Genomic DNA, 24687 nt, shown 5'->3' with positions numbered 1-24687 from the left:
CTTTCTTGTAGATAGTATATAGTTAGGTCCTACTTTTTATCCATTCTGCCAATGTCTGCCTTTTGATTGGGAATATCTAAACCGTTTACATGTTGTGATTATTGATATGGTCAAGTTTAAATCTCCTATATTGGTATTTGTTTTCTTTTTTTTCTTTCTTTCTTTTTTTTTTTTTTTTTTTTTTTTTTGAGACGGTGTCTTGCTCTGTCTCCCAGGCTGAAGTGCAATGGCACGATCTCGGCTCACTGCAACCTCTGCCTCCCAGGTTCAAGCCGTTCTCCTGCCTCAGCCTCCCAGGTAGCTGGGACTACAGGCATGCATCACCATGACCAGCTAATTTTTGTATTTTTAGTGAAGATGGGGTTTCACCATGCTGGCCAGGCTGGTCTCGAACTCCAGACCTCAAGTGATCCACCTGCCTCAGCCTCCCAAAGTGCTAGGATTACAGATGTGAGCCACTGCGCCTGGCATTGCTATTTGTTTTCTTATTGTCCCATCTGATCTTTGTTCCCCTTTGCCTTCTCTTGAATTAGTTGAATTTTTTTTTTTACAATTCCTGTTATCTCTTTATTGGCATATTAGCTATACCTCTATTGTTATAATGATTGCTTTAGAGTTTATAATATACTTTAAAGTATAGCAGTCTATCTTCAAGTAATACTATACTATTTTATGTATAATGTAAGAATCTTATAAAGCATACTTCCATTTTTTTCTCTTCTAGCCTTTGAGCTATTTTGTCATACATTCTACATCTACAAAGGTTATACAACGTGGATATAAATTATGTTTTTGCCTTAAACAATTTATGATCTTTTAATGAGATTTAAATAATAAGAAAAATATCTTATGTATTTATTTGCCCATGTGTTTATCATTTCTGGTATTCTTCTTTCTTTTGTGTAAATTCAGGTTTTCATCTGGTATATTGTTCTTTTGCCTGAAGGTGTTCCTTTATCATTTTTTTGTAGTTGAAGTCTAGGGTGATCAATTCTTTCAGCTTTTAAGTTTCCAAAAAAGATCTTTATTTAACCTTTAAAAAAATATTTTCTGTGGGTGAAGTATTATAGGTTAACAGGATTTTTTTTGTATGCTTTTTGTGTTGTTTTCAAATTTTTTCTTATGTCAAAAATTTTAGGTTGAGAGCTTTTAAATTTTAGTAAAGTACTTCATTGTCTTATTGATTGCATTATTTCAGTTGAGAAATTTGCCATCCTCTTCATCTTTGTCTCCTTGAATGGATTTATCTTTTTTCCCTCTGGCTGCTTTTAAGATTTTATCACCGTAATGTATTTGATTTAGATGTACCTTGGCTTAGATTTCTTCATGTTACTTTTATTTGTGGTTCACTGGGCTTCCTGAACCTATGGGTGTATGGTTCTCATCAGATTTGGTAAAATTTTGGCCTGTTTTACGCAAATATTTTTTTCTGTCCCCTACTCCCACCCCCTGCCACCTTCTCACCTCCTCTTTAGAGATTCCAATTGTACATATATTTGGCCTCTTATAATCTCGCAGCTCACTGATACTATGAGCTTTTTTGTTTTATTTCTTTGTCCTTTTTTCTCTGTTTCTTTTTAGATAGTTTCTATTGCTGTTTTTAAATTCACTGTACTTTTGTGCTGTAATGTTTAATCTTTTAATCACCATTCAGTGTGGTGTTTGTCTTGTATGTCTCTACTTAACATGTTCGTTCATTCTTCTAACGTAAGCATATGAATAGTTATAATAACTGATTTACTATCCTTGTCTATTCTAACATCTCTGTCAGTTCTAGCTCACTTTCAGTTGGTGGGATTTTCTTATTATTATGAGTTACATTTTTTCTGCTTTTTTTTTGTACTCCCAATAATTTTTTGATGCCAGGCATTATGAATTTTAACTTGTTTTTGATGTTACATTTTTGTATTCCTAAACTTTATTCTGTGAAGCAGTTTTTGTACTTGCTTTTAAGTTTTGTTAGGTGGCATTAGAGCTGTTTTATCAAGGTTTATTTTTTCCCCACTGAGACAAGACTCATCTTACAAACTCTGGGTTTCTCAGCCTCAGCACTGTTGATTTTTTTTTGGATCAGATAATTCACTATTGAGGGTGGCTATCCTGTTCATTGTAGACATTTAGTAGCATCTCTGGCTTCTACTCACTAGATGCCAGTAACATTCTGCCCGAGTTGTGAAAATTGAAAATGTCTCTGGATGTTGCTAAATGTTAACTGGTTTCAAAACTGTCCCCAGTTGAGAATTGCTGATGCCCTGGGAATCATGAAGCTTTTTATTCTGGCAGTTGGGAATAGCCAGTAATTCTAAGGCACCCTGAAGCACTGTTCCCTGTAATATTTTTTTGGTTGCCCTTCCACTCTACGCACACCTTCAGTAGCTTCCTCATGCCTGTATTAATTAGTATTCAACCGAGTGCCCAAGGGTCATTGAGTACCGTGAACTAACTACAGCTGCCTTGGTTTCTCCAGATTCTCAGCTTTGTCTCTTCAATTCAAGGAGACCACCATTCCTGTGCTGGGGCTTGAAAACTCTCTCAGCAGGAAGTGCAGTCAGTCATAGGGCCCACCTCATTAGTTACCTATCTCTAAGAGATTACTGTTCTTAATTGCCTGGTGGCCCAATGCCTTGAGAGTCTTCACTTCCTATATTTTGTCTTTTTTAAAAAATTGTTTCAGGCATGAGGGCAAAACTAGTCCCTGCGTGCTACTCTACCTTGGTGGGAAAAGGAAGGGTTTTTTTTTTCTTGTAAAGCTTTAAATTATTTGAAAAGTGTTATATGACGAATCTCTCCTGACTTATCTCCTATTTAATGTTTTATATGTGGATTTTCTTAAAGGTTAGCAAATTTTAGAAATCATCCTGAGAGAACAAGGTCTTTTGATGCAACCTGAAACATAAAACTTACTTGTTCCAAAAGTTACTTTGTAAGTAATTTTGGAAAACATCAAGCTATTTGTTTACTCATACTATCTTTATTATTCTTTAAAAGCTCTCCTTCAAAACTTCATTATGAGACTTATTAATTTTTGAAGATGAGAGATACTGCATACAAAGCTCTTAGCATCATGCCTGGCACAAAACAGTTTTAAGATTTCTAAGCATACATATTTACAGAAATTAAATAACTTGCTTAAAGCAAGCTATGAGTTGTTGAAGAAAGCAAGGTGTGACTGTTAGAATCTAAGAGGAATATTCTACAAAAGACCACATTGTAGAAGTACTGTACAGTATAAATAAATTTTTACCTAATTCCACACATGGTATTTTGTTTTAAAAAGATTTTCTATTATGATTTTTTAAATTGATAATACTTTTAAATTTGTATGTAAAACTATTAAGGTCCTTAAGGTTCTTCTAACTATTAGAAAATTATTACTCATAATGTGACCTTAATTTATGTTTTGCAGGCAGAAGCAACAAATTACCCACCTGCATGAGAGGATAAGAGATAATGAACTACGGGCTCAACATGCCATGTTACGACATTATGTAAATTGTGAGGATTCTTACGTGGCTAGTTTGCAGGTAAGATTACAGAGGATTTTGTAGTTGTTTTAGTAGTAAAGCTTGTGTTAATAATATACTTATCTTGTAATATAAGGACATTTTAAATCAACTTAATAATGTATTCACATGATTTATATTTATTTATATGTGTGGTAAAAGGTGTCCAACTATAGCCTTCCATCTGTCCAGATTGCACACCCCTCTCCACACACATACAGGAACTACTGTTGTCAGTTTCTGGTGTATCCCTTCCAGAGTTGATGCATATCACAAGCAGATACAAATGTATTTTATCCTTCTACATTTAAAAAAATATAAGAATATGTACATTATCTGGCACCTTGCTTTTTTTAAATATTATATACAATTATATAAAACACAATGATTATTTCTCTATCATTACCTAGATAACACCCCTTTCCCTTGCTTTTGCGGTTACATGATTTTCCGTTTTACGGAGATAGCATAATTTATTCTACCTGCCCCCTACTCATCAAAATTTGAGTTGTTTTCAGTTTAGGGTTATTGTAAATGATGCTGTAAAGAATAACCTTTTATAAATGTTGTTTTGCTCATATGCAAATATTCTCGTAAGTTACATTTCCAGAAGTGAAATTTCTAGGTGTTGAGTTTGTGATTTTTACTGGTACTGTCAAATTGCTCTTTAGGAGAGCAGTGTATAAGAACCCTCACCGTCCCACTCCCCAACTCCCAGCCATGCTAACAGAGTGTGTTATTAAACTTGGATTTTTGCCCTTCTAGTAGGTCTATATAAAAGAAAGGGGAGATTTATCTCCTTATGGTCATATGGTTTTAATATGTATTTCTCTTAAGAGTGATGTTGTATTTCTTTTTATAAATTTAAGGGCCCATTCACATTTCTTTTCATATCCTTTGATCATTTTTTATGTTAGGTTTTAGGTTTTTGCTTATTGTTTTTTGGAACCCTTTATATATAAAGGAAATTAGCTTTTTGTCTATAATTTAATTTGAAAATAAATTTTCCAATTTTGTCATAATATTTTCTGTTTATATTATTTCTTTTTCCTCTATGAAATTTTTTTCTACCATGAAGTCTGATTCTAATGAGTATTTTATAAATGAATCTCACCTTTACAAATGAGCCTATTTAACCAAACAATGACTTAACATCCACTGTGCTAAATTCTGATGTCACAAAAGTGAAAAATAGTTCCTGCTTTCATGGATCTCAAAATTTACAGAGGGAGAGACCATATAGGAAAACAAGTTTGTCTATTCCTTCTAAATTTATTTGCATTCACTGTAGGTAAGACAGTGTCTACGCCATATGAATAAAAATGTAAACGAGGTTAATTTTGCGCATAAGGAGAGTATAGTCTAATTGGAACACAGATAGAGAGTCTGTGAGGCCCGTTAACAAAATTTGTATGGCTGGAATGGCTACTTTCCTTAATTATTACTCAGTTTTTAAAAGAGCTTCCTTTAAAACTTGTTTGCATGTTTTTTTTATATAAACTTTATATTGGCTTATTTCCCAAAGAAAAAGACTGTTGGCATACTTCCTGGGATCTAAAGTGAGGCCTGATAACTTTGTGGTGGTATATACTTCTATTTGTGGATGTTGTTGTTGTTCTCTTCATTAAGGCCTTTATTCCTAGATTTTAAGTTAAGTGGAATTGTTTCCTTCATTATATCTTCAAATGTGTTGTTTATAAATACTAGAGACATTGGTATATTAAAATCAGGAAATATTGATGAGAAAATAGCTATCAGATTTTCTTGAGGCCAGAGGCATTTAACATAGAGACTCCAACTTGCCTTTTATACTTTAGTTATGAATACATCATGTTATAATTTGGTCTCATCTTGGACTTCTGTCACATGATAGCAAGGCTTTATAGTGCAGTACTGAGAATAATGTACAGTTATTTGAAAATGGTATTTCTGTACTATGGAAGTAGTGTATCTTGCTTTGGTAACAGCATTTTAGTAGAATTGTTCAATTTCTCTTTAACATCTGTCATTTGGAATAAAGGCTTTAATTATATAATTATCATATTACCGAAAGCATGTAAAAAATAGGTATCTGAAGGATGAAGCAAATGTTCTTTTGACACAACATCAGGCCAGTAGAGGGCTCTCCAAGCCAGCATGCAAGGACAAATAAAAATATTAGTATTTGGAAAGATATGTAAAAGGGGTCGTTAAAAATATTAGTAGGATTTTGAAGTATGTGAGGAATTGAAATATTAATGAGAAATCTGATTTTAAAAGATGAGAGCAATTCATAAAAGAGTACAAGGAATCTTAATACTAAATGGATATGATAAATATGTAAGATAAACTTTTATCAGTGGATAGATACGGAGAACCAATAAAATGGTGAGGGTTAGAAGAAACAGCAGATAGAGTAATAAAATATTTCTTTAGCAAAGGATTTTTTTAACCTTGGAACTTTGAATGATTTAATTTTTTATGCATAGCATTTTGTATAGGTACATTTTTCTGATCCATAACATATTCATCCTAATTCTATAGACAGTAGACAAAGAAAATTATGCTTTTAATAATAATTATTGAAATTAATGTGTATTCTAGAGTAAATAAGTCAGTAAAATAAAAGTAACATTTTTAAATGAATTTATAGATGGAAAACATACTCTTAATAAGTAACTTCTATTTGCTTATTAAAAATTTGACTAACCTTACAATTAAGATGACCTTAGAAGTAGATATCACTCAGTCTCATAGGCAGAGAATGAGAACCATGTCTTTATTCTAAAATCCAGACTTTCTGGATAGTTCTAATGGTAGATTGGTAGAACCAAGTAGTAGTTTGTATTTCCATTTATACCTAAATTTCCATCTGTGGTTAACAGGCCTTCGTGGAATAAACCAAATACGAAGGACCCTTTTTCTTTACTTAAATTGAAGAAGAAAGAGGTCTCTTCTTTCTGTATATATGTGTACCTTGGAAAGACCAACCAAATAATAGTTGCTATTATTAAGTTTCATTGATGCATCATTTTTCTTTCCATTTTATTGTTTTTCTTTCCATTTATATCATTTTTTTTTCTATTTTTTCTTCAATTGGTTTGTTTCTACCACCAAGTCTGTACTAATGAACATTTAATAAAATGAGTCCCACCTTTACAAATGAGCCTCTTCAACAAAACATTAAACATCTAATGTGTTAAGTTCTGGGGACAGAAAAGCAAAGAATGGTTTCTGCCTTTATGGAACTTAAACCCTACAGAGAGAGTATATCAAAAAATACATTTATCCATTTCCTTAAAAATTGTTTATCTTAACTATGGATAAGGTTCCATTTATGCTGTAGCAATAGAAATGTGAATGAAGCTGGTTTTGCCCTCAAGGAATGTGTAGTCTAATGGAGAACACAGACGAGATCGTTGCAGTGTGTTGATTCGCACGGATTATGTATGAAGTGGGAACCCCAGCTATGAACATAGAAGTTAGTCTTCCAAAGGCTTGGCCAGGCTTCCTGTAGGAAGTGATAATCTAGTTTGAGAACCTGATGAACTAAATGAATTGAGCCAGGTGAAGGGGGTGAAGGAATAGTGTTTTGAGGCATAGTGTATGGCATGTGGAGAAGCTTAAAGGAGTGATGAGAAATATAATGTGTTTGGAAAACTACAGATTATTCTGTATGGATGAAATGTAATATGAGAGAAAGGTAATGGTAGATATGTGGTTGAAGAGGTAAGCAAGGGCCAAGTGATATCAATGACCTGAGGTGTAAAGGTTTGCTTAGGGCTGGCCCAGTTTATGCCTGCTGTGCTAATAAATTTATTAATAGTGCCATCTTTCACTCTCCAAAGTATCCTAGTTTGGTTACTCTGATGGCATACTAGAGATTGGATTTAAGGTAGATGTTATTGGAGGCAGGGAAACCAGTCAGGAAGCTGTCTCCATAGTCCAAAAGTTATGTGAATTTGAATTTTATCTGTAGTGGTCAGAATGAGAAGAAGACTGTTGATTAAACATCTGTATGACCAAGCCATGGTAAAATGGGCCAGATTTAATGACATATTGAATGTGGTGAGAGAATGATTGCCTAGTTTCAGACAGCAACAATTGATTGGTTTATGGAGATTACTATGTTAAGGATATGTTTAGAGGAGAAAAATAGTGAGTTAAACTTACACATTGTAAATTTGGGGTTGAGTGAAGAATGATGATAATACTTGTGGGTGCAGGTCTGAGCCAGAGATAAGAGATTTAGGTGTTGTCAGTCTAGGTGGGTGGTTATTACCTTGGGTTAATACCTTGGGCATGATCAGGTATTCCAAGGGAGGGTTTGTGCAATGAGAGGAAAATGGGATCCAGAACTAGAAACAGGGAACAGCAGCATTTTAGAAGGTAGCAGAAGAGCACAACTTGTGAAGGAGCCTGAGGGAGTTGTTCTAGAAAGGAAAGCAAGCAAGAGTTTTTCCATAGAAAGGGAACCATTGTATAAAAGTCAGAGAAGGCAGATGAAGGCTGAAAAGATGTTACTAAATGTAGAAATTAAAACATCTGGCCTCAGATTTTTCTTTTTCTATATGATTAAGTTCACATAGAGTTTTAACTACAGCTTGTCTTGCTACAAAACACATTTCTGTGGTGCAAATTTGCTCATACACAATTGGTAAATAGGAGAATGATGTCTGCTTAGTTTTCTAGATTGGTTCATAAGTGCTTTCCCCGACCAACTCCCCAGGCAAGGGGAGTTAGAATATGGTGAATAAAATTAAAATATTTGGCCAGCAAAGCAAAAGGCTTAGGGTTACCTACTACATTAGCAGAAGCTTTTCCAACTTACATAAGAAAATTGTAAAAGAGTACCTGCCCTTAGGGTGCTCTTCCTTGAGAGGTGCACTTCCTTCTTTATAGACTTTCAGTTCACGCCAGGTTGTGTTCCCTCCTACTCCACCTGCACGGCAACCCCTATATCACAGAGTCTACCTACATCATCTGAACACTCACCAGACCTCTAATTAAAGTACCGCCAGCATTTTGACTGTGTGTGTATGTGGTTTTAAAATATCACTGTGACCACCTGTTCAGACTGTCCAAGTTATCTCCTGAGTCACTGTTTTTGTTAGTGCACTAGTTAAAATTGCATCAGTTTGAATTGTTTTTAATCCTATTTGTTCCATATGCCCTATTATTTTTAGTGCATGATTTTCCAGGAATGTCTATATTGCATTATAGTAGAAGCACCTGTGTTAACTTTTTAAAAATTTATTAACTTTACTTTTTAGAGCAGTTTTACATTTACTACAAAATTGAATGGGAAGTACCAGGATTTCCCATATCCTTCATATCTTCACACGTGCACAACCTCCCCCACTATCAATGTTTTGTACCTTAGGGTACATTATTTATAATTAGTGAACCTATACTGACACACCATTAACACTCAAAAGCCCATAGTTTATATTAGGATCACTCCTGGTGTTGTGCAATCTAAGGGTTTTGACAAATTAGTAATGACATGTATCCACCATTATAGTATCATGCAGAGTAGTTTCACTGCCCTAGAAATTTTCTGTGCTCTGCCTGTTCAACCCGTTGGACCCCTAGCAACCACTGAACTTGTTACGGTCTCTATAGTTTTGCCTTTCCCAGAATGTTATATTATTGGAATCATATAGTACATACTATTCAAACCATTTCTTTTTAAACTGGCTTCTTTCACTTAGTAGTATGCATTTAAGTTTCCTCTATATCTTTTCATGGCTTGATAGTTCATTTTTCATTATTACTGAATAATGTTCCGCTTTCTGGATATATCACAGTTTAGTGCATGATTTTCCAGGAATGCGTATATTTGTATTATGGTAGAAGCATCTGTGTTAACTTTTTTTTTTTTTTTTGGGGGGGGGTACAGTGATGTGATCTTGGCTCACTGCAACCTCTGCCTCCCGGGTTCAAGCAATTCTCCTGCCTCAGCCTCCTGAGTAGCTGGAATTACAGGCATGTGTCACCACACACAGCTAATTTTTGTATTTTTATTAGAGACGGGGTTTCCACATGTTGGCCAGGCTGGTCTTGAACTCCTGACCTCATGATCCGCCTGCCTTAGTCCCGCCAAAGTGCTGGGATTACAGGTGTGAGCCACTGCGCCTGGCCCCACCTGTGATAACTTTTTGAAAATTTATGAACTTTATTTTTTAGAGCAGTTTTAGGCTCACTACAAAATTAAATGGGAAGTACCAAGGTTTCCCATATCCTCCATATCCCACACATACACAGCCTTCACCTACTGAAGGGCGTCTTGATAATTTCCAAGTTCTGGCAATTATGAGTAAAGCAGCTGTAGTGATATAGGAAAAACCAAAGATGTATTTTTCCCACTCTGCTCTCCACTCAGCACAGTACTTCTGACACCACATGTATGGTATTTGTTTCCCTACACACCCAGCAGTCAGTTCTGCATATTCTTCAGCAGACACCATCTGGGTGTCTGTCTTCTAATTTAATCCTGACACTGTACGTGTAGAGATAGTGTCAGAACCCACAGATTGAGGACTCACTACCACAAGACTGCCCTCCACTTCAGATGCCAATTTCAAGTCCCAAATACTTCTTACCAACTGGCTATAAATCAGAGTTCACATAACCTCCTCCCTGGGTTTGATTAACTTGCTGGAACTCAGAGGCATTTTACTTACACTTAACCCATTTGTTATAAAGGATATTAGAAAAGATACAGATGAACAGCCAGATTGAAGAGATGCATAGGGGAAGGTATGAGATAAGGAATGCGGAGATTCCATGCCATCTCCAGGGGTGCCACCCTTCAGGAGGGAACTTCCACATATTCAGCTATCTAGAAGTTCTGTAGACGTAGTATTTTTTTTTTAAATGTAAGCTTCATTATGTAGGTATGTTTTTTTTTTTTTCTTTTTTTGAGACAGAGTCTCTCTCTGTTGCCAAGGCTGGAGTGCAGTGATGCGGTTTCGGCTCACTGCAACCTCCGCATCCTGGGTTCAAGCGATTTTCCTGCCTCAGCCTCCTGAGAAGCTGGGACTACAGGCATAAACCACCACACCCAGCTACTTTTTGTATTTTTAGTGAGAGACAGGGTTTCACTAGGTTGGCCAGGCTGATCTCGAACTACTGGCTTCAAGTGATCCACCTGCCTCAGCCACCCAAAGTGCTGTGATTAGAAGCGTGAGCTACCGCGCCCGGCTTATTATTTGTGCATTTTGGATAACAGGTTTTTTTTGTTTGTTTGTTTTTAGATCAGATGCGTCTTTTACACATATTTTTCCTGGTCTGTGGCTTGTTTTCTCATTCTCCTGCCATTGTTTATTGGAGGGAAAAAGTTTTTAATTTTAATGAAGTCCAGCTTATCAGTTCATCCTTTCATGGATTCAGCATTGATGTTATATCTAAAAAGTCATTGCCATAGCCAAGTTCATCTAGATTTTCTACTTTTTTTTTCTTTTTTTTTTTTTTTTGGAGTTTTATAGTTTTGTGTTTTAGGTCTGTGATCCATTTTGAATTAATTTTTGTAAAAAATATAAGGTCTGTGTCTAGATTCTTTTTTTTTTCTTTGCATGTGGATGTCCAATTGTTCAGCACCATTTGTTGAAAGGGCTGTTTTTCCCCCTGTATTGCATTTGCTCCTTTGTTAAAGATCAGTTGACTATATGTATGTGTCCTATTTCTGGACTCTCTATTTTGTTGCATTGATTAATTTTATATTTTATCACTAATACCACATTGTTTTGATTACTGTAGCCTTATTATAAGTCTTGAAGTTGGGTAGTGTCAGTACTCCAGCTTTGTTCTTTTCCTTTAATATTGTGATGGATATTCTGGGTCTTTTGCCTCTCCATATAAACTTAGAATCAGTTCATTGAACCTACTAAGTAATATGCTAGGATTTTGGTTGGGATTGTGTTGAATCTGTAGATCAAATTGGAAAGAACCAACATGTTCACAATATTGAGTCTTCCTATCCATGAACATGGAATATCTATTCATTATTTAGTTCTTCTTAGAACATTTTTAGAAGAGTTTTATAGTTGTCTTCATATAGATCTTGAACATATGTTGTTAGATTTATACCTATCTTATTTTTTGGTTGCTTATATAGATGGTAGTGAATTTTTAATTTTTATATTCCACTTGTTCATTGTTGACATACTGAAAAATGATTGACTTTGGTGTGTTAACCTTGTATCCTGTAACCTTGCTATAATTAGTTCCAGGAAGGTGTTTTTTGTTTGTTTTCACTGTTCCGAAGTTTAATTAAAAACACAATTTACAAATATTTGATATCTTGTGAAAGCGTTTTTAAGAATGGAAAAGTATGTACATAATACATAATCAAATACCAGGTGGCCTCAACTCCCACTAGGTCCCCTCAGTGTCTTTTTAGGTTCTTCAAGATCTTCTGTTAAATCTACAAAGTTGTTTCCATGACAGGGGAAGGAATGGAAATCCCCATTGATTTTTGAACTCCATACATGCTTATGATATCACCTGGAGTTACTTGTTGTGCAAGTTCTTTAGGATTATTGGTCACCTGTTCAGCAAGATGCATTTCTTTGTATGAGGGATCCAAGAGACATCATATTGGGAAGGGGTCAGGTGTCCAAATGCTCATTGTGGGCTTCCTGGAGCTCCCTGAGCAATTTGTTGGTCTCATCAAGTTTCTTCTGGAATACTTCAGCTTCTTTAATAGTCAAAAACTTCAACCGGAGCACCAAAGTTTATTACTGCTTTCAGTGCCATGAGCCTATCTTGAGTATTAGAGTCCAAACGTCCTGCTGGCTCTACTTCTGTAATCTCCATTTGTTTTGCTGTGTCAAGTGTCCTAGTATGGCCTTCATCTTCAGGTGATATCTCCAACTCTTATAGGGCCCTGGAATCCCCTCCTTTTGTTAAGACATCCAGCAAACTATCTGTCATAACATATGGATAATCTTGGCTTGGGGCCAGAAACTCATGGTTGCTGAAATTGCTTGGAAGATCAGTCTTCCGCCATAGGTTGCATAGATTAAATCTGAATTATCCGTGCTGATATTCGTAAACGTGGAGTCATAATGCGGTACATAAGAACTCCAGGGTCCATAATTCAAATACAACCCTGGAGTTACTTTTTTCCTTTTATCCTCTTTGAACCCCTGCAGAGTATTCACTCCAGACTGAAGTCTTCGGGTTGTCATTCCCAGTCTCACAGGGCAGTATCCTGGCTCTCCTACAATGGGATCCACAGGATGGAGAAGTCCCAGTCTTCTTGTTCCATCTGGTTTTCTTCTTTCAAATTCCCACTGACTGTTAACAAGCCACCTGGTCAGCTTTCCTCCAGATTCCTTCATGATGCAGTCAGGCTGCTCCTACTGTCTCTCTAAATTACTGCTTTTAAACTTGAAAGCATATCTTTGTCTTTCTTTCTATTTTCTTTGCTAGGACTCTTGAAGGCTTGTGCTTCGGCATCTCCAGAGTCCTCTCTCTCTCTCTCTCAGCCAGCAGCCTCCATCCTCCCCAATCTGTGAGATGTCTGTTCTGTCTTTCTGCTTTCAAGTTTTTTGCAAGTTAGCCATGAAGTCTGTGCTCTGCTTCAGGCTCTGAATTTTTTCCTGGCTAAAAATTTCCATCTCTGAGTGTAACAGCTTCTTTGCAGCTTTATAATAAGTGGTCTCTGGTTTGTTGTAAATCATGGCATTAGTACATATTGGTTTGAAGTTATCCGTTAGTTCTTCATTGTTCTTGATCTTTTCTTTCATGTTGCTGAGATCCATTGGGTGTTTAATGATGATGGAGTAGCCAGGAGCAATAAAATCACAGAAAATGAAAAGAGTACTTGGATCTTTTCTCTGCAGTTGTTGCATCAGTTGATTCATGCTCTCAGGCTCCAGCTGGGTCTCATGGGCTGTCTTCTCAAGAGGGGCCTTGTGCCACCCAGCGCACATGCTAACCCCCTGCATTGGCGCACGGGGTTTGGTAGGCCCCACTCCTGCCCTCCAGCTCACCTGGCCTGGACCAGAAGCGGCACCCCAAGGCCTGGGCCTGGCATGGGAGGTGGGCACCAGGGCCTGGTCAGACATGGGCAAGGAGCACAAGTCAGAGAAGCACCTCTACAAAGAGTATGTGGAAAAGCCCTTGAAGCTGGTCCTCAAAGTAGGAGGGAAAGCAGTTACTGAGCTCTCCACGGGCAGTTTGGAGCACTGCTCCAGCCTCTTCAAAGACAAAAACAATCATGACAAACACAAGGACAGAAAGTGGAAAAAGAGAAAGAAAGGAGAGAAGCCAGTTCTGGGGGAAGCAAAGGGGAGAAAACAGAGAATTGAGGAGGACAAAAATAAGCGAGATCAAGACCATGTGGAGAATGAGGCAGAAAAAGACTTCCAGTGTCATGCCCCTATGGGATTAGACTTGCCTCCTGAGAAGCCTCTCACAAGCTGTTTATCCAAACAAGAAGAAGTAGAACAGATGTCCCTTCAAGATGTTTGTTTGTTTGAGACAGGGTATTGCTCTGTTGCTTAGGCTGGCATGCAGTTGCACAATCATATGTGCAATTGTAGCTTGTAGAGCACCCGATTTTATTGCTGTTTGGGGCAATACTTGTAGCCTGCATGGACCTTGGGAGACTGAACAAAGGGGGCGAACACGGGAATAAAAGACAAAGACAAAAGAGTATAATTGGAAGAAGGGGTCAGGGGGCACCTTGCCTCTAGTGGACAGGGTCCCTGAGCTTTTTCAGCCCTCTGAATTTATTAGGTAAAAGAGATAACGAGAAAGAGGGGGTGATTGTTGAGTAATTATCAGTCGGCCTGTTTGGTTCACAGCAGGCTTGCGAGACTGCATCCTTCGAACAATGGGTGCTAGATTTCCCAGTAGATAACGTCAAGGAGCACAGCGCCAGGGAGTGATGGTCCTCAGCAAACCATTTGGCAGCAGGTGCAGTGTGAGTTTGCCCACATCCTGCATTCATGATAAATAGTTTGCTGTTTGATCATATAGCCACCAGTGGAATGCTGAGTTGGTCACTATCCCTTTGGCATTTTCAGCTCCCAGCAGTAGCTCACTTCAGCCTCCAACTCCTGGGCTCAAGCAATCGTTTTGCCTCAGCCTCCTGAGTAGCTGGGAGTACAGGTATGTGCCACCATGCCTGGCTAATTAAAAAAATATATTTTAGTAGAGGCAAGGTCTCACTATGTTGCCTAGGCTGGTCTTCAACTCCTAGGCTCAAGTGATCCTCCTGCCTTGGCCTTCCAAGGTGCTGGGATAACAGGCATGAGCCACTGCACCTAGCCAGGAGTTTTTTTGTATGGATTCTTTTTGACATTTTATAAAGATGATCATGTTATCTGTGAACAATGACAGTTTTATTTCTTCCTTTCCAATCAGTATACCTTTTATGTACTCTTTTTGTCTTCTTGCATTAGCTAGCACTTCCAGTATGATGTTGAAAAGCAGTAGTGAGAGGGGACATTCTTGCATGCTTTTTGATCTTGGTGGCGAAGCTTCGAGTTTCTCACCACTATAAGTATAATGTTAGCTATACTTGTATTTTGTATATGTTCTTTATTAAATTGAAGAAGCTCCCCTCTATTACTAGTTTGCTGAGTTGTTTTTTTTTGTTTTGTTTTGTTTTTTGTTTTTTGTTTTTTTTTTTTTTTGAGACAGAGTCTCACTCTGTCCCCCAGGCTGGAGTGCAGTGGTACGATCTTGGCTCGCTGAAACCTCCGTTTCCTGGGCTTAAGTGATTCTCCTGCCTCAGCCTCCTGATTAGCTAGGACTACAGGCGCCTGCCACCATGCCTGGCTAATTTTTGTATTTTTAGTAGAGACGGGGTTTCACCCTATTGGCCAGGCTGGTCTCAAACTCCTGACCTTGTGATCCACCCGCCTCAGCCTCCCAAAGTGCTGGGATTACAGGCATGAGCCACCGTGCCTGGCTAAGAGTTTTTAATTGTGAATGGGTGTTAGATTTTGTCAAGTGCATTTCCTGGATTTGACATAATCATGATTTGTCTTCTTTAGCCTGTTGGTGATGGAGTACCTTAATTGATTTTCAAACATTGAACTTTTAGTTTCTTTTGTTTTGTTTTGTTTATTTCAGATTTACTTTTTCTAGTTGATATTCTCTACTTTTTCTGATTTCCTAGGTAGAGGCTTAGATGATTTATTTTAGATCCCTTTTTTTCTTATCTAATATATGCATTCAGTGCTATAAATTTCTAAGTACTGCTTTCACTGGATACCACAAATTTTGATAGGTTGTATTTTCCTTTTCATTTAGTTGACATTTTTAAATTTCTCTTGAGATTTCCTTTTTAACCTATGTATTATGTAGAAGTGTGTTGTTTAATCTCCAGGTATTTTGGGATTTCCCAGCTGTCTTTCTGTTTTTGATTTCTAGTTTAATTCCACTGTGGTCTGACAGTAGACATTGGATGATTTTTTATCTTTTTAATTTCTTAAGGTGTATCTTATGGCCCAAAATGTTGTCTGCTTTGATGAATGTTCCAGGTGAGCTTGAGATGAATGTGTGATGCTGTTTTTGGATGAGTAGTCTACAGATGTCAGTTACAGTTAATTGATTGATGGGGCTGTTGAGATAAATTACACTCTTACTGATTTTCTGCCTGTTGGAACTGTCCATTTCTTTTCTTTTCTCTTTCCCTCCTTCCCTCCCTCCCTCCCTCCCTCCCTCCCTCCCTTTCCTCCCTCCCTTTCCTCCCTTTTTCCTTTCCTTTCTCTCTCTCTCTCTCTCTCTCTCTCTTTTTTTTTTTTTTTTTTTTTTTTTTTTTTTTATTTTTTTACAGATTGGGTCTCACTATGTTTCCTAGGGTGGTCTCAAACTCCTGGGCTCTAGCCATCCACCTGCCTTGGCCTCCCAAACTGCTAGATTTGTCCATTTCTGATACAGTTGTTAAACTCTCCAACTGTGATAGTAGATTAATCTGTTTCTCTTTGCAGTTCTATCAGTTTTTGTTTGATGTATTTTGATGCTTAGCTGTAGATTTTTTTGTAGTGTTCCACACTTTGTCTTTTATCATTTGTATTCATTTATTTTTATTTTTTGTAGATATGGGTGTCTCACTATGTTGCCTAGGCTGGTCTCGAACCCCTGACCTTAAGTGATCCTCCTGCCTCAGCCTCTCAAAGTACTGGGATTACAGGCATGAGCCAACCATTTCCCAGTCATTTTAATTAAGCATTTTATATTAATCAATTTTTCTCTTTCTACTTTATTACACTTCTCTTTTTACATTCTTTAGTGGTTGCCCTATAGTTTTCATTTACATTTATAACTAATCCAAGTCTGCTGTCAAGTAACCCTACACCACCTGAAGGTAATGAAGTGTACCTTATAATAGGTACCATATAATAGCAAAATACTTCTAATTCCTCCATCTTCCTTCTCATCCTTGTATCATTGTTATCAGCCATTTCACTTATTCATAAGCATACGTATACATACATGCACACATACACAGAAACATGCATAAATGATTACATTGTTGCTGTAATTAAAATGTCACTTGTTAGATCAATTAAGAATAATAAAGCTTTAAAAATTTTTACTTTCACTTATTCCTTCTCCGATGCTCTTGCTTTCTTTGTCTAGATGTGAGTTTCTGACCTGTGTCATTTCCCTTCTCTCTGAAGGCTTTTAACATTTCTTGCAAAGCAGATATACTGTCCACAAAATCCTTCAATTTTTGTCTGTGGAAGTCTTTCTCTTTCGTTCTTGAAGGATAACTTCACAGTGTATAGCAGAAGTCCCTAACCTTTTTGGCACCAGGGTCTGGTTTTGAAGAAGACAATTTCTCCACAGACCTGGGGAACGGGTGTGGTTTTGGGATGATTCAAGCACATAACATTTATAGTATACCTCATTTCTATTATAATTACATTTTAATATATAATGAAATAATTGTAAACTCACCATAATGTAGAATCAGTGGGAGCCCGGAGCTTGTTTTCCACAACTAGACGTTCTCATCTGGGAGTGTTGGGAGTCAGTGACACCCAAAGTCTGTTGATTATGTCCAGTCTACTCTGTAATCTCATTTTGGTCGCTATCATTGCAGAAAACCCTGCTTCACAAAGATAGGAAGTTGGAAATGGAAGCAGTCTTTTCAGTGCTTTTGTGGCAATCTCAGGATATTCTGCCTTGACTTTAATCCAAAATGTATGGAGACTTGAAGTTGTCTCAAGCATACTTTTAAGGCCACTGTCATTTGCAGTCTCACGCAGTTGATTCTCTTCTAGTGTGGACAAAGTTGATTCACCTGGCAATTTACAAGTGGGTCACGATCCATTTCTTCCCAGTTCGGGTTTTTTTGTGGTTGGGAATTAAGGCTCAGATTCTTTAGAAAGCTGAGATAGGTGATCCATGTACCAGCTGGGAGAAAGAAGGCCCTGGCTTAGTCTGTTTCAAGATCTCTGCTAATATTTGAAACATGTCAAAAATCCCAATGTTTATGCATTGCCCTCATAATACTAGTTTGGCTTTGAATGCAGACACTTTATCTGTTGACTTGAATACTGTTGTCATTCTCCCTTGAAGTGACAACAGATTGAGTTCATTGAGCAGGTTGAATATGTCACATAAGTAAGCAAGTTTTGTGAGCCATTCTGTGTCACTGAAATGTATTGCCAGTGGTGACTGTTTTTCTAAAAGAAATCTCTGGAGTGGCTCTCGTAACTCAAAAACTCTGGCCAGTAATCTACCTTTAGAAAGCAATCACTTCTGGCCAGGCGCAGTGGCTCACGCCTGTAATCCCAGCACTTTGGGAGGCCGAGGTGGGTGGATCACGAGGTCAGGAGTTCGAGACCAGCCTGACCAACATGGTGAAACCCCATCTCCACTAAAAATACAAAAATTAGCCGGGCTTGTTGGCGCATGCCTGTAATCCCAGCTACTCAGGAGGCTGAGACAGGAGAATTGCTTGAACCCCGGGGGTGGAGGTTGCAGGAGCCGAGATCGTGCCATTGCACTCCAGCCTCAAAACAACAACAACAAAAAAACAGAAAGCAATCACTTCTGTGTATAAGATGACGTGTGTGCCCTGCGTCCATCTCCTCACAGAGCTGCACCATCAGATGTGGGTTAAGGGCATGTATACTTAATGTGGTTGATAATTTTAAGGATATCCTGCAAAATATTGCTAAATTCAGGTGACATTTTTCAGCTAGCCAGCATTTCTCTATGGGTGACACAATGTGTGGAGTCACATGCAGAAGCGACCATCTGACCCAAGTTGTGAAACCAGAAAGACATCCAGTTATGGAAGTCTCTCTGTCTGTGCGTATACTGACACAAAATGACCAATTCCATTTTTCTGACATGTAATCATTCAAAGACTTGAATAATTCTGCAGCTGTGGTGTTGGTTGGCAATAAAAGTGCATATGACATATCCTCGTGCACATCCTCCTGAAAACATATCACACAAAAACAAGCCTTGTTGCCTTGTCAACATTGATAGACTTTTCAACCTGGATTGCATACCACAGTGACTCATTCATCCTCTTTAACAACTGTGCCTCAATATCCTCTGCTGTTTCATCAGTTCATTTTGTTGTGATGGCTGAAAGATGAACACATGTCACCTTTTGAGCTGTAGCGTCTCCTAAGAGTTCATGACAAATGTGCTTGGCAGCAGGCAGGATCACCTCTTCACCAGCAGTAAAGGGCTTTGTATTAGTCTGTTCTGATGCTGCTATAAAGAACTGCCTGAGACTGGATAATTTATAAAGGAAAGACGTTTAATTGACTTACAGTTCCCCGTGACTGGGGAGGCCTCAGGAAATTTAAATTCATGGTGGAAGGGGAAGCAAACGCATCCTTCTTCATATGATAGAAGGAAGAAGTGCTGAGCAAAGAGGGAAAAGCCCTTTATAAGACCATTAGATCTCAGGAGAACTCACCGGCTATCACGCGAATGGTAGCATGGGGGTAATCGCCCCCATGATTCAATTACCTCCCACTGAGTCCCTCAACATATAAGGATTATTGGAACTACAATTCAAGTTGAGATTTGGGTGGGGACACAACCAAACCATGTCATTCCACTCCAGCACCTCCCAGATCTCATGTTCTCACATTTTAAAACACAATCATGCCTTCCCAACAGTCCCCTAAAGCCTTAACTCATTCCAGCATTAACCCAAAAGTCCAAGTCAGAAGCCTCACATGAAACAAGGCATATGTTTTTTAAGGTTTTTTTTTCTTTTTCAGTATTGGAAGTTTCTGTCGTCATATCCCCATGCTCAAGAATTGTTTCCTCAGCCAGGTCTACTCTGCTAATGAGTCCTTCAAGGACATTCTTTATTTCTGTTAGTGTTCTCAATCTTTAGCATTTCTTTTTTATTCTTTTCTAGAATTTTTATCTCTACACTTATATTATCTGTATGTTCTTGTATACTGTCTACATTTTCTATCATAATCTTACTAATCTTAGTTGTCAAAAATCCCTGGTCTGATAATTCTGACATTCTTGCCATATCTGACTCTGTGTCTGATGCTTTTTGGTCTCTTCAAACTGCATTTTTTTGCTTTTTGCGTGTCTGGTAATTTTTGTTGAAAGTAGACATGATGTCCAAGGTTTAATAAGTGTGGTAAATAGAGCTTTAGTAATGCAGTGGTAAAGTGTGCAGGGAAGGCGAAGTATTCTATAGTCCTGTGTTTAGGTCTCAGTCTTTTGGTGAATTTGTTCCTCTGGATTGTGAACTTCAGTTTTCTAAGATTTTTTCTTTCCCCACCCTTAGGCGGGACAGGATGGCAGGAGGGCGATGGAGTTGGTATTTCCACAGGGAAGGCCAAAGGAGCTTGATTTGTGTATTAACCCTTCTCTATGTGGAAGGCTGGAGTTGGCTGGAGTTGGGTTATTTCCTTTACCCCAACTAGGTTAAGCTCTGATAAAACCCCAGCAGTTTAGGCTCTGGTAAAATAGTTTCTCCTGATGGCAGGCATTTTTAAGAACAGAATGCTCTGGCATATTTTAAATGGTTCCTTTTCCCCTCCCCCTGCCAGAAACAGGAGGGGATTTTTCTCTGATACTCACTGAAGATCTTGTAGAACTCCTGGAGGTAAAACTCACAGACGTATGGAAACCTCCTGTATGATTGGGTCCCCATGGAATTTTTAACTCTCATTTATCTACTCCAAGTCTCTAGCAATTCATTAGTTACAGATTTTCCCGCCCTGGCTCTTCTGCTAATGGGTTTTTGCTTTATTAGGTTATGATCCTCTGTTTCTACCTATCCTTTTTTTCCAGTTTTGGAGGCAGCAGTTTGCCCTGTGACCTCATTTCTCTCACAGACTTTAGAAGACTTGTTGATATTTCAGTTTTTTCAGCTTTTTATTTTATTTTATTTTTTTTTAGGACTGAGTGGTGACTTCTGATCTCTTTACATGCTGAGCTAGAAACTAGAAGTCTGTATCAGCTTTTTATAGTTTCATAGCCTAGCCATCTTCCTGAGTTCCATATCTACCTTTCTGCCTGATGTCCATCTCTACTTGTATATAGAAATGAAATAAAAATCATAGACTCTAATTATATTAAGTATAACCTATTTTTCTATATAACCTACTGTTATTCTTTATATTTACTTCTGCCCAGAAGATAATCTTCCCTGTTACTTAGACAAAATCTTAAACCTTGGTTATCTTTAACATTTATTTTCCATTTACATCTTTAAACAATCATTTTCTCTAAATCCTCTCACCCTGCTTCCAGTTTCTTCATTCTGTTCTGCATGCTCTATTTCAGCTCCTTGTTTCTTTTCAGCTAAATTAGTTAGAATAATTTCTTTAAATGATAACATCCATATTCATTCTCAGTGAATCTTGTTCACTGCATCTAGCTTTGTCCTATTTCTTCTAGCACTCTCTTGTCTTTTTCTTCTCTTCCCTTTCATCAGACTTGCTGAGAATCTAGACACTAGACTGAATGCCAGGGCACATAGAGATTTACAAAGCCAAGTTCACAATTCTTGGAATTCTACAGGAAGGTTGCAACCTAGATTTGTAAGTTTTCCCTTTTATTCCGCCCACTTGTAACCTATAAACATGACATGATACTCTCTGTATCTACTTTTTAACCTTTTTAAAAATGTTCTTTCTAGAATGCCTGTTCCTTTTTCCATTCTTGCCAGAATCTCCCTATTTTTCAAAATCTGTCTCAAAAGCCACCTCTCCAGAAAAGCCTTTTTCCTCATTCGCTCAATGTCTTCATGGATCCTACTTCCTCCCAATACTTTGTACTTAACATGGCCTTTATTTGGCTACCATATTCATTCTGTTCTATGTTACAATCATCTAAAGGCTTCTCATGCCTCTGATTAAAATTTTGAGTTTGTAAAGGGTGAGTCTGCCATCTTTGAAATAGCCTGGACATGATAAATGCTATTTCTGTAATGGTTGAATTGCATGCTTACCTTTTGGGAAAGTATCAGTTCTTCAAGGCCTAGTTCAAATTTACTTCTGTAACACCCTCCCTTAGCTACTGCACACGTGACTATCTTAGCACTTAGTTTCATTGTCTTTTTTTGGTCTTTTTGTGTATGACACATTAAACTGGTGGGATCTGATTTTATTAACTGTAGAATCCTCAGCACCTAGCACAATGCCTAATGTATGTGCTTTGTAAATATCTTTTAAATAAATGGAAAAATAACCTCTTTCTTTGCTTTTACAGTACTTTGTTGATATCTTTTTACAGCACTTAACCACATGCTGATTTGTTTGAAGGAATATTTGTATTTCCTGCCTTCCTCTTCCAGATTTTAATCCTACATGGGGGAGAGGGAATATCTTCCCCTTGAAAAGAATTTCCTTCAAAGCCTTGCTCATAGAAGCAATAATACATTTATTCATTCAACAATTATTTTGTGAGTACTTATTTTGTGCCATTTTTTTCTATGCAATAAGGAATATAAGATGGACACTTTGAGATGGACAAGAATCCCCAATTCATGGATCTTACTTTCTAGTTAGGGAAACATTCTATTAATACATATTGAATTTAGTATTAGCTGGAAATGATTACCTGTGAAGAAATTTTTCTTTAGTTTTTATTTATTTACGTAGAACTTTCACTTTTATATGATTAATGTATATACTGTACTATTTACATGTTGAAGTATACTTTTAAAATCAAATAATAGCTGTCTTTGATGAAGTTTCTCCTATATGCTGGAAACCTTACATACTTTATCTTTCTTCAAAAAACACTGCAAAGTAGGCTTTATTGTTTCTGTTTTAGAGATGAGATAACCAGGGTTTTGAGATGGTAAGTAATTTGCTTTAATTATGGTACATAACTAGGAAGCAAGATAGCTGGAATTTAAATCAAGGTGTGTCTGTTCATATAGCCTATATGTACTCCTTATATTATACTTCATTTCTAATATCTTCACATTTGTTCAAGACAAACTTTTAAAGTCTTACCTCCTTTTTTTCTTTCCTAACAGCCGCAGTATGAGAACACTTCACTCCAGACACCATTTTCAGAGGAATCAGTTTCCCATTCCCAACAAGGGGAATTTGAGCAAAAGCTTGCATCTACTGAGAAAGAAGTTTTACAGCTTAATGAGTTTCTCAAACAAAGACTAAGCCTATTTAGTGAAGAGAAGAAGAAACTAGAGGAAAAAGTAGGTTTTTGTAATAAAGTTGAATTAGGTCAACAACATTTCCTCAGCATATAATTGTCTGTCATTTACCCTGTCAGGTGTCATGCCAGGTTATATATACATTTATGTGGAGGTGATTAATTTTGTAGTAACTTTTGAGAAGCCGTCTGCTATCTGCAGAACTCCAAGGATTTTCTTTGAGGATAAAAATGCTCTTGTATATCTTTCTAACAAATAGTAAAATCTTTAAAAAATTAATTGCCTACACCAAATAACTGTTCTCCTTTTCCTTATTGAGTCTATGATTTCATTTTTTTTTGTCATGTTGGGCATAAAGGGTTGGTAAATGAAGCTGGCCTATCTTTAATAATGATGCAACTTAAGTTATTAAACTGAAGCCCCTGATTCAGAATAAGAAGCTAAAAGCCAAATACACAGACAGGAACACTAGATGTGTGTGTTTGTGTGTGTGTGTGTGTGTGTGTGTGTATATATATATAGATGTTGGTATGAAATAGAAGGGAATGCTTTTACACTGCTGGTGAGAATGTAAACGAGTACAACAACTATGGAAAACAGTGTGGAGACTCCTTAAACAATTAAAAGTAGAACTACCATTTGATCCAGCAATCCTGCTACTAGGTGTCTGTCCAGAGGAATAGACGTCATTACATAAAAAACACTTGCACATGCATGTTTATAGCAGCACAATTTGCAATTGCAAAAATATGGAACCAGCCTAAATGCCCATTAACCAATGAATCGATAAAGAAAATATGGTGTGTGTGTGTGTGCTTTTTGATTATTATCAGTATAATTTTGACTTTTCATGGACTTCATATTAATGAAATTACATGGTATATATTCTTTTATTCAATGTCTTTGAGATTTATTTTTATAGCTACATGTATCAGTTTCTATCTATTGCTGAGTAGTGTTTTTCATTATAAAGATATACCACAGTGTATCTATTCTCCTGTTGATAGATATTTGGATTTTTAGCATTTTGGAGAAATTATGAATAAGGCTGCTGTGAACGTTCTTGTACAAGATTTTTTGTGTATGTGCGTCTTCATTTATCTTGGATAAATACCTGGTAGTTGAATTGCTGGATCATAGGGTTTGTACAGTCGATATTTAACTTACAAGAAACTACCCAAGTGATTGTACCATTTAATACTCCCATTACTAGTGTTGAGAATTCCAGTTTCTCCACATCCTCCCAAATCCGTTCTTGATAGCGCAAAGGGCTTAACTTTTAACAACAAAGGATCCAGTCATTTTACTTCTTTGGTTAAAACTAATTTATGCCATCCCATTGTATTTTCTCTTTTTGTTGTAGAAAGAACATTTAATACAAGATGTACCCTTTTAACAAATTTTTAAGTGTATAATTCAGAACTATAGGCATTATATTGTACAGCAGATCTCTAGCACTTATTCATTTATGTAATTGAAACTTTATATGCATTGAAGAGTAACTCCCACTTCCCTGCTCCCCAGTCCCTGACAACTACCAGTCTACTCTCTGTTTCACTTATCTCATATAAGTGGAATTATGTAGTATTTGCATTTTTGTGACTGGCT

At 37.2% G+C, this 24687-nt stretch overlaps 1 protein-coding gene and 1 pseudogene across 6 annotated transcripts in view; one reads left to right on the top strand and one right to left on the bottom strand.

Annotated features, from left to right (window-relative positions):
* CEP85L (centrosomal protein 85 like) overlaps positions 1-24687 on the top strand; it is a 224191-nt gene that overhangs the window by 163406 nt on the left and 36098 nt on the right. For all 6 annotated transcript variants that reach the window (XM_054558783.2, XM_054558784.2, XM_054558787.2 and 3 more), the window contains 2 exons: positions 3407-3524; positions 22942-23121. In XM_054558783.2, coding sequence (XP_054414758.2) covers positions 3407-3524; positions 22942-23121 — 298 coding nt within the window. The remainder of the gene's footprint in view (positions 1-3406; positions 3525-22941; positions 23122-24687) is intronic.
* Positions 3628-13472, bottom strand: LOC129060232 (bromodomain-containing protein 7-like; annotated as a pseudogene).

Source organism: Pongo abelii, chromosome 5, assembly GCF_028885655.2.
Source record: "Pongo abelii isolate AG06213 chromosome 5, NHGRI_mPonAbe1-v2.0_pri, whole genome shotgun sequence".
Lineage (NCBI taxonomy): Eukaryota > Metazoa > Chordata > Mammalia > Primates > Hominidae > Pongo > Pongo abelii.
This window is presented reverse-complemented; position numbering and strand designations above follow the sequence as displayed.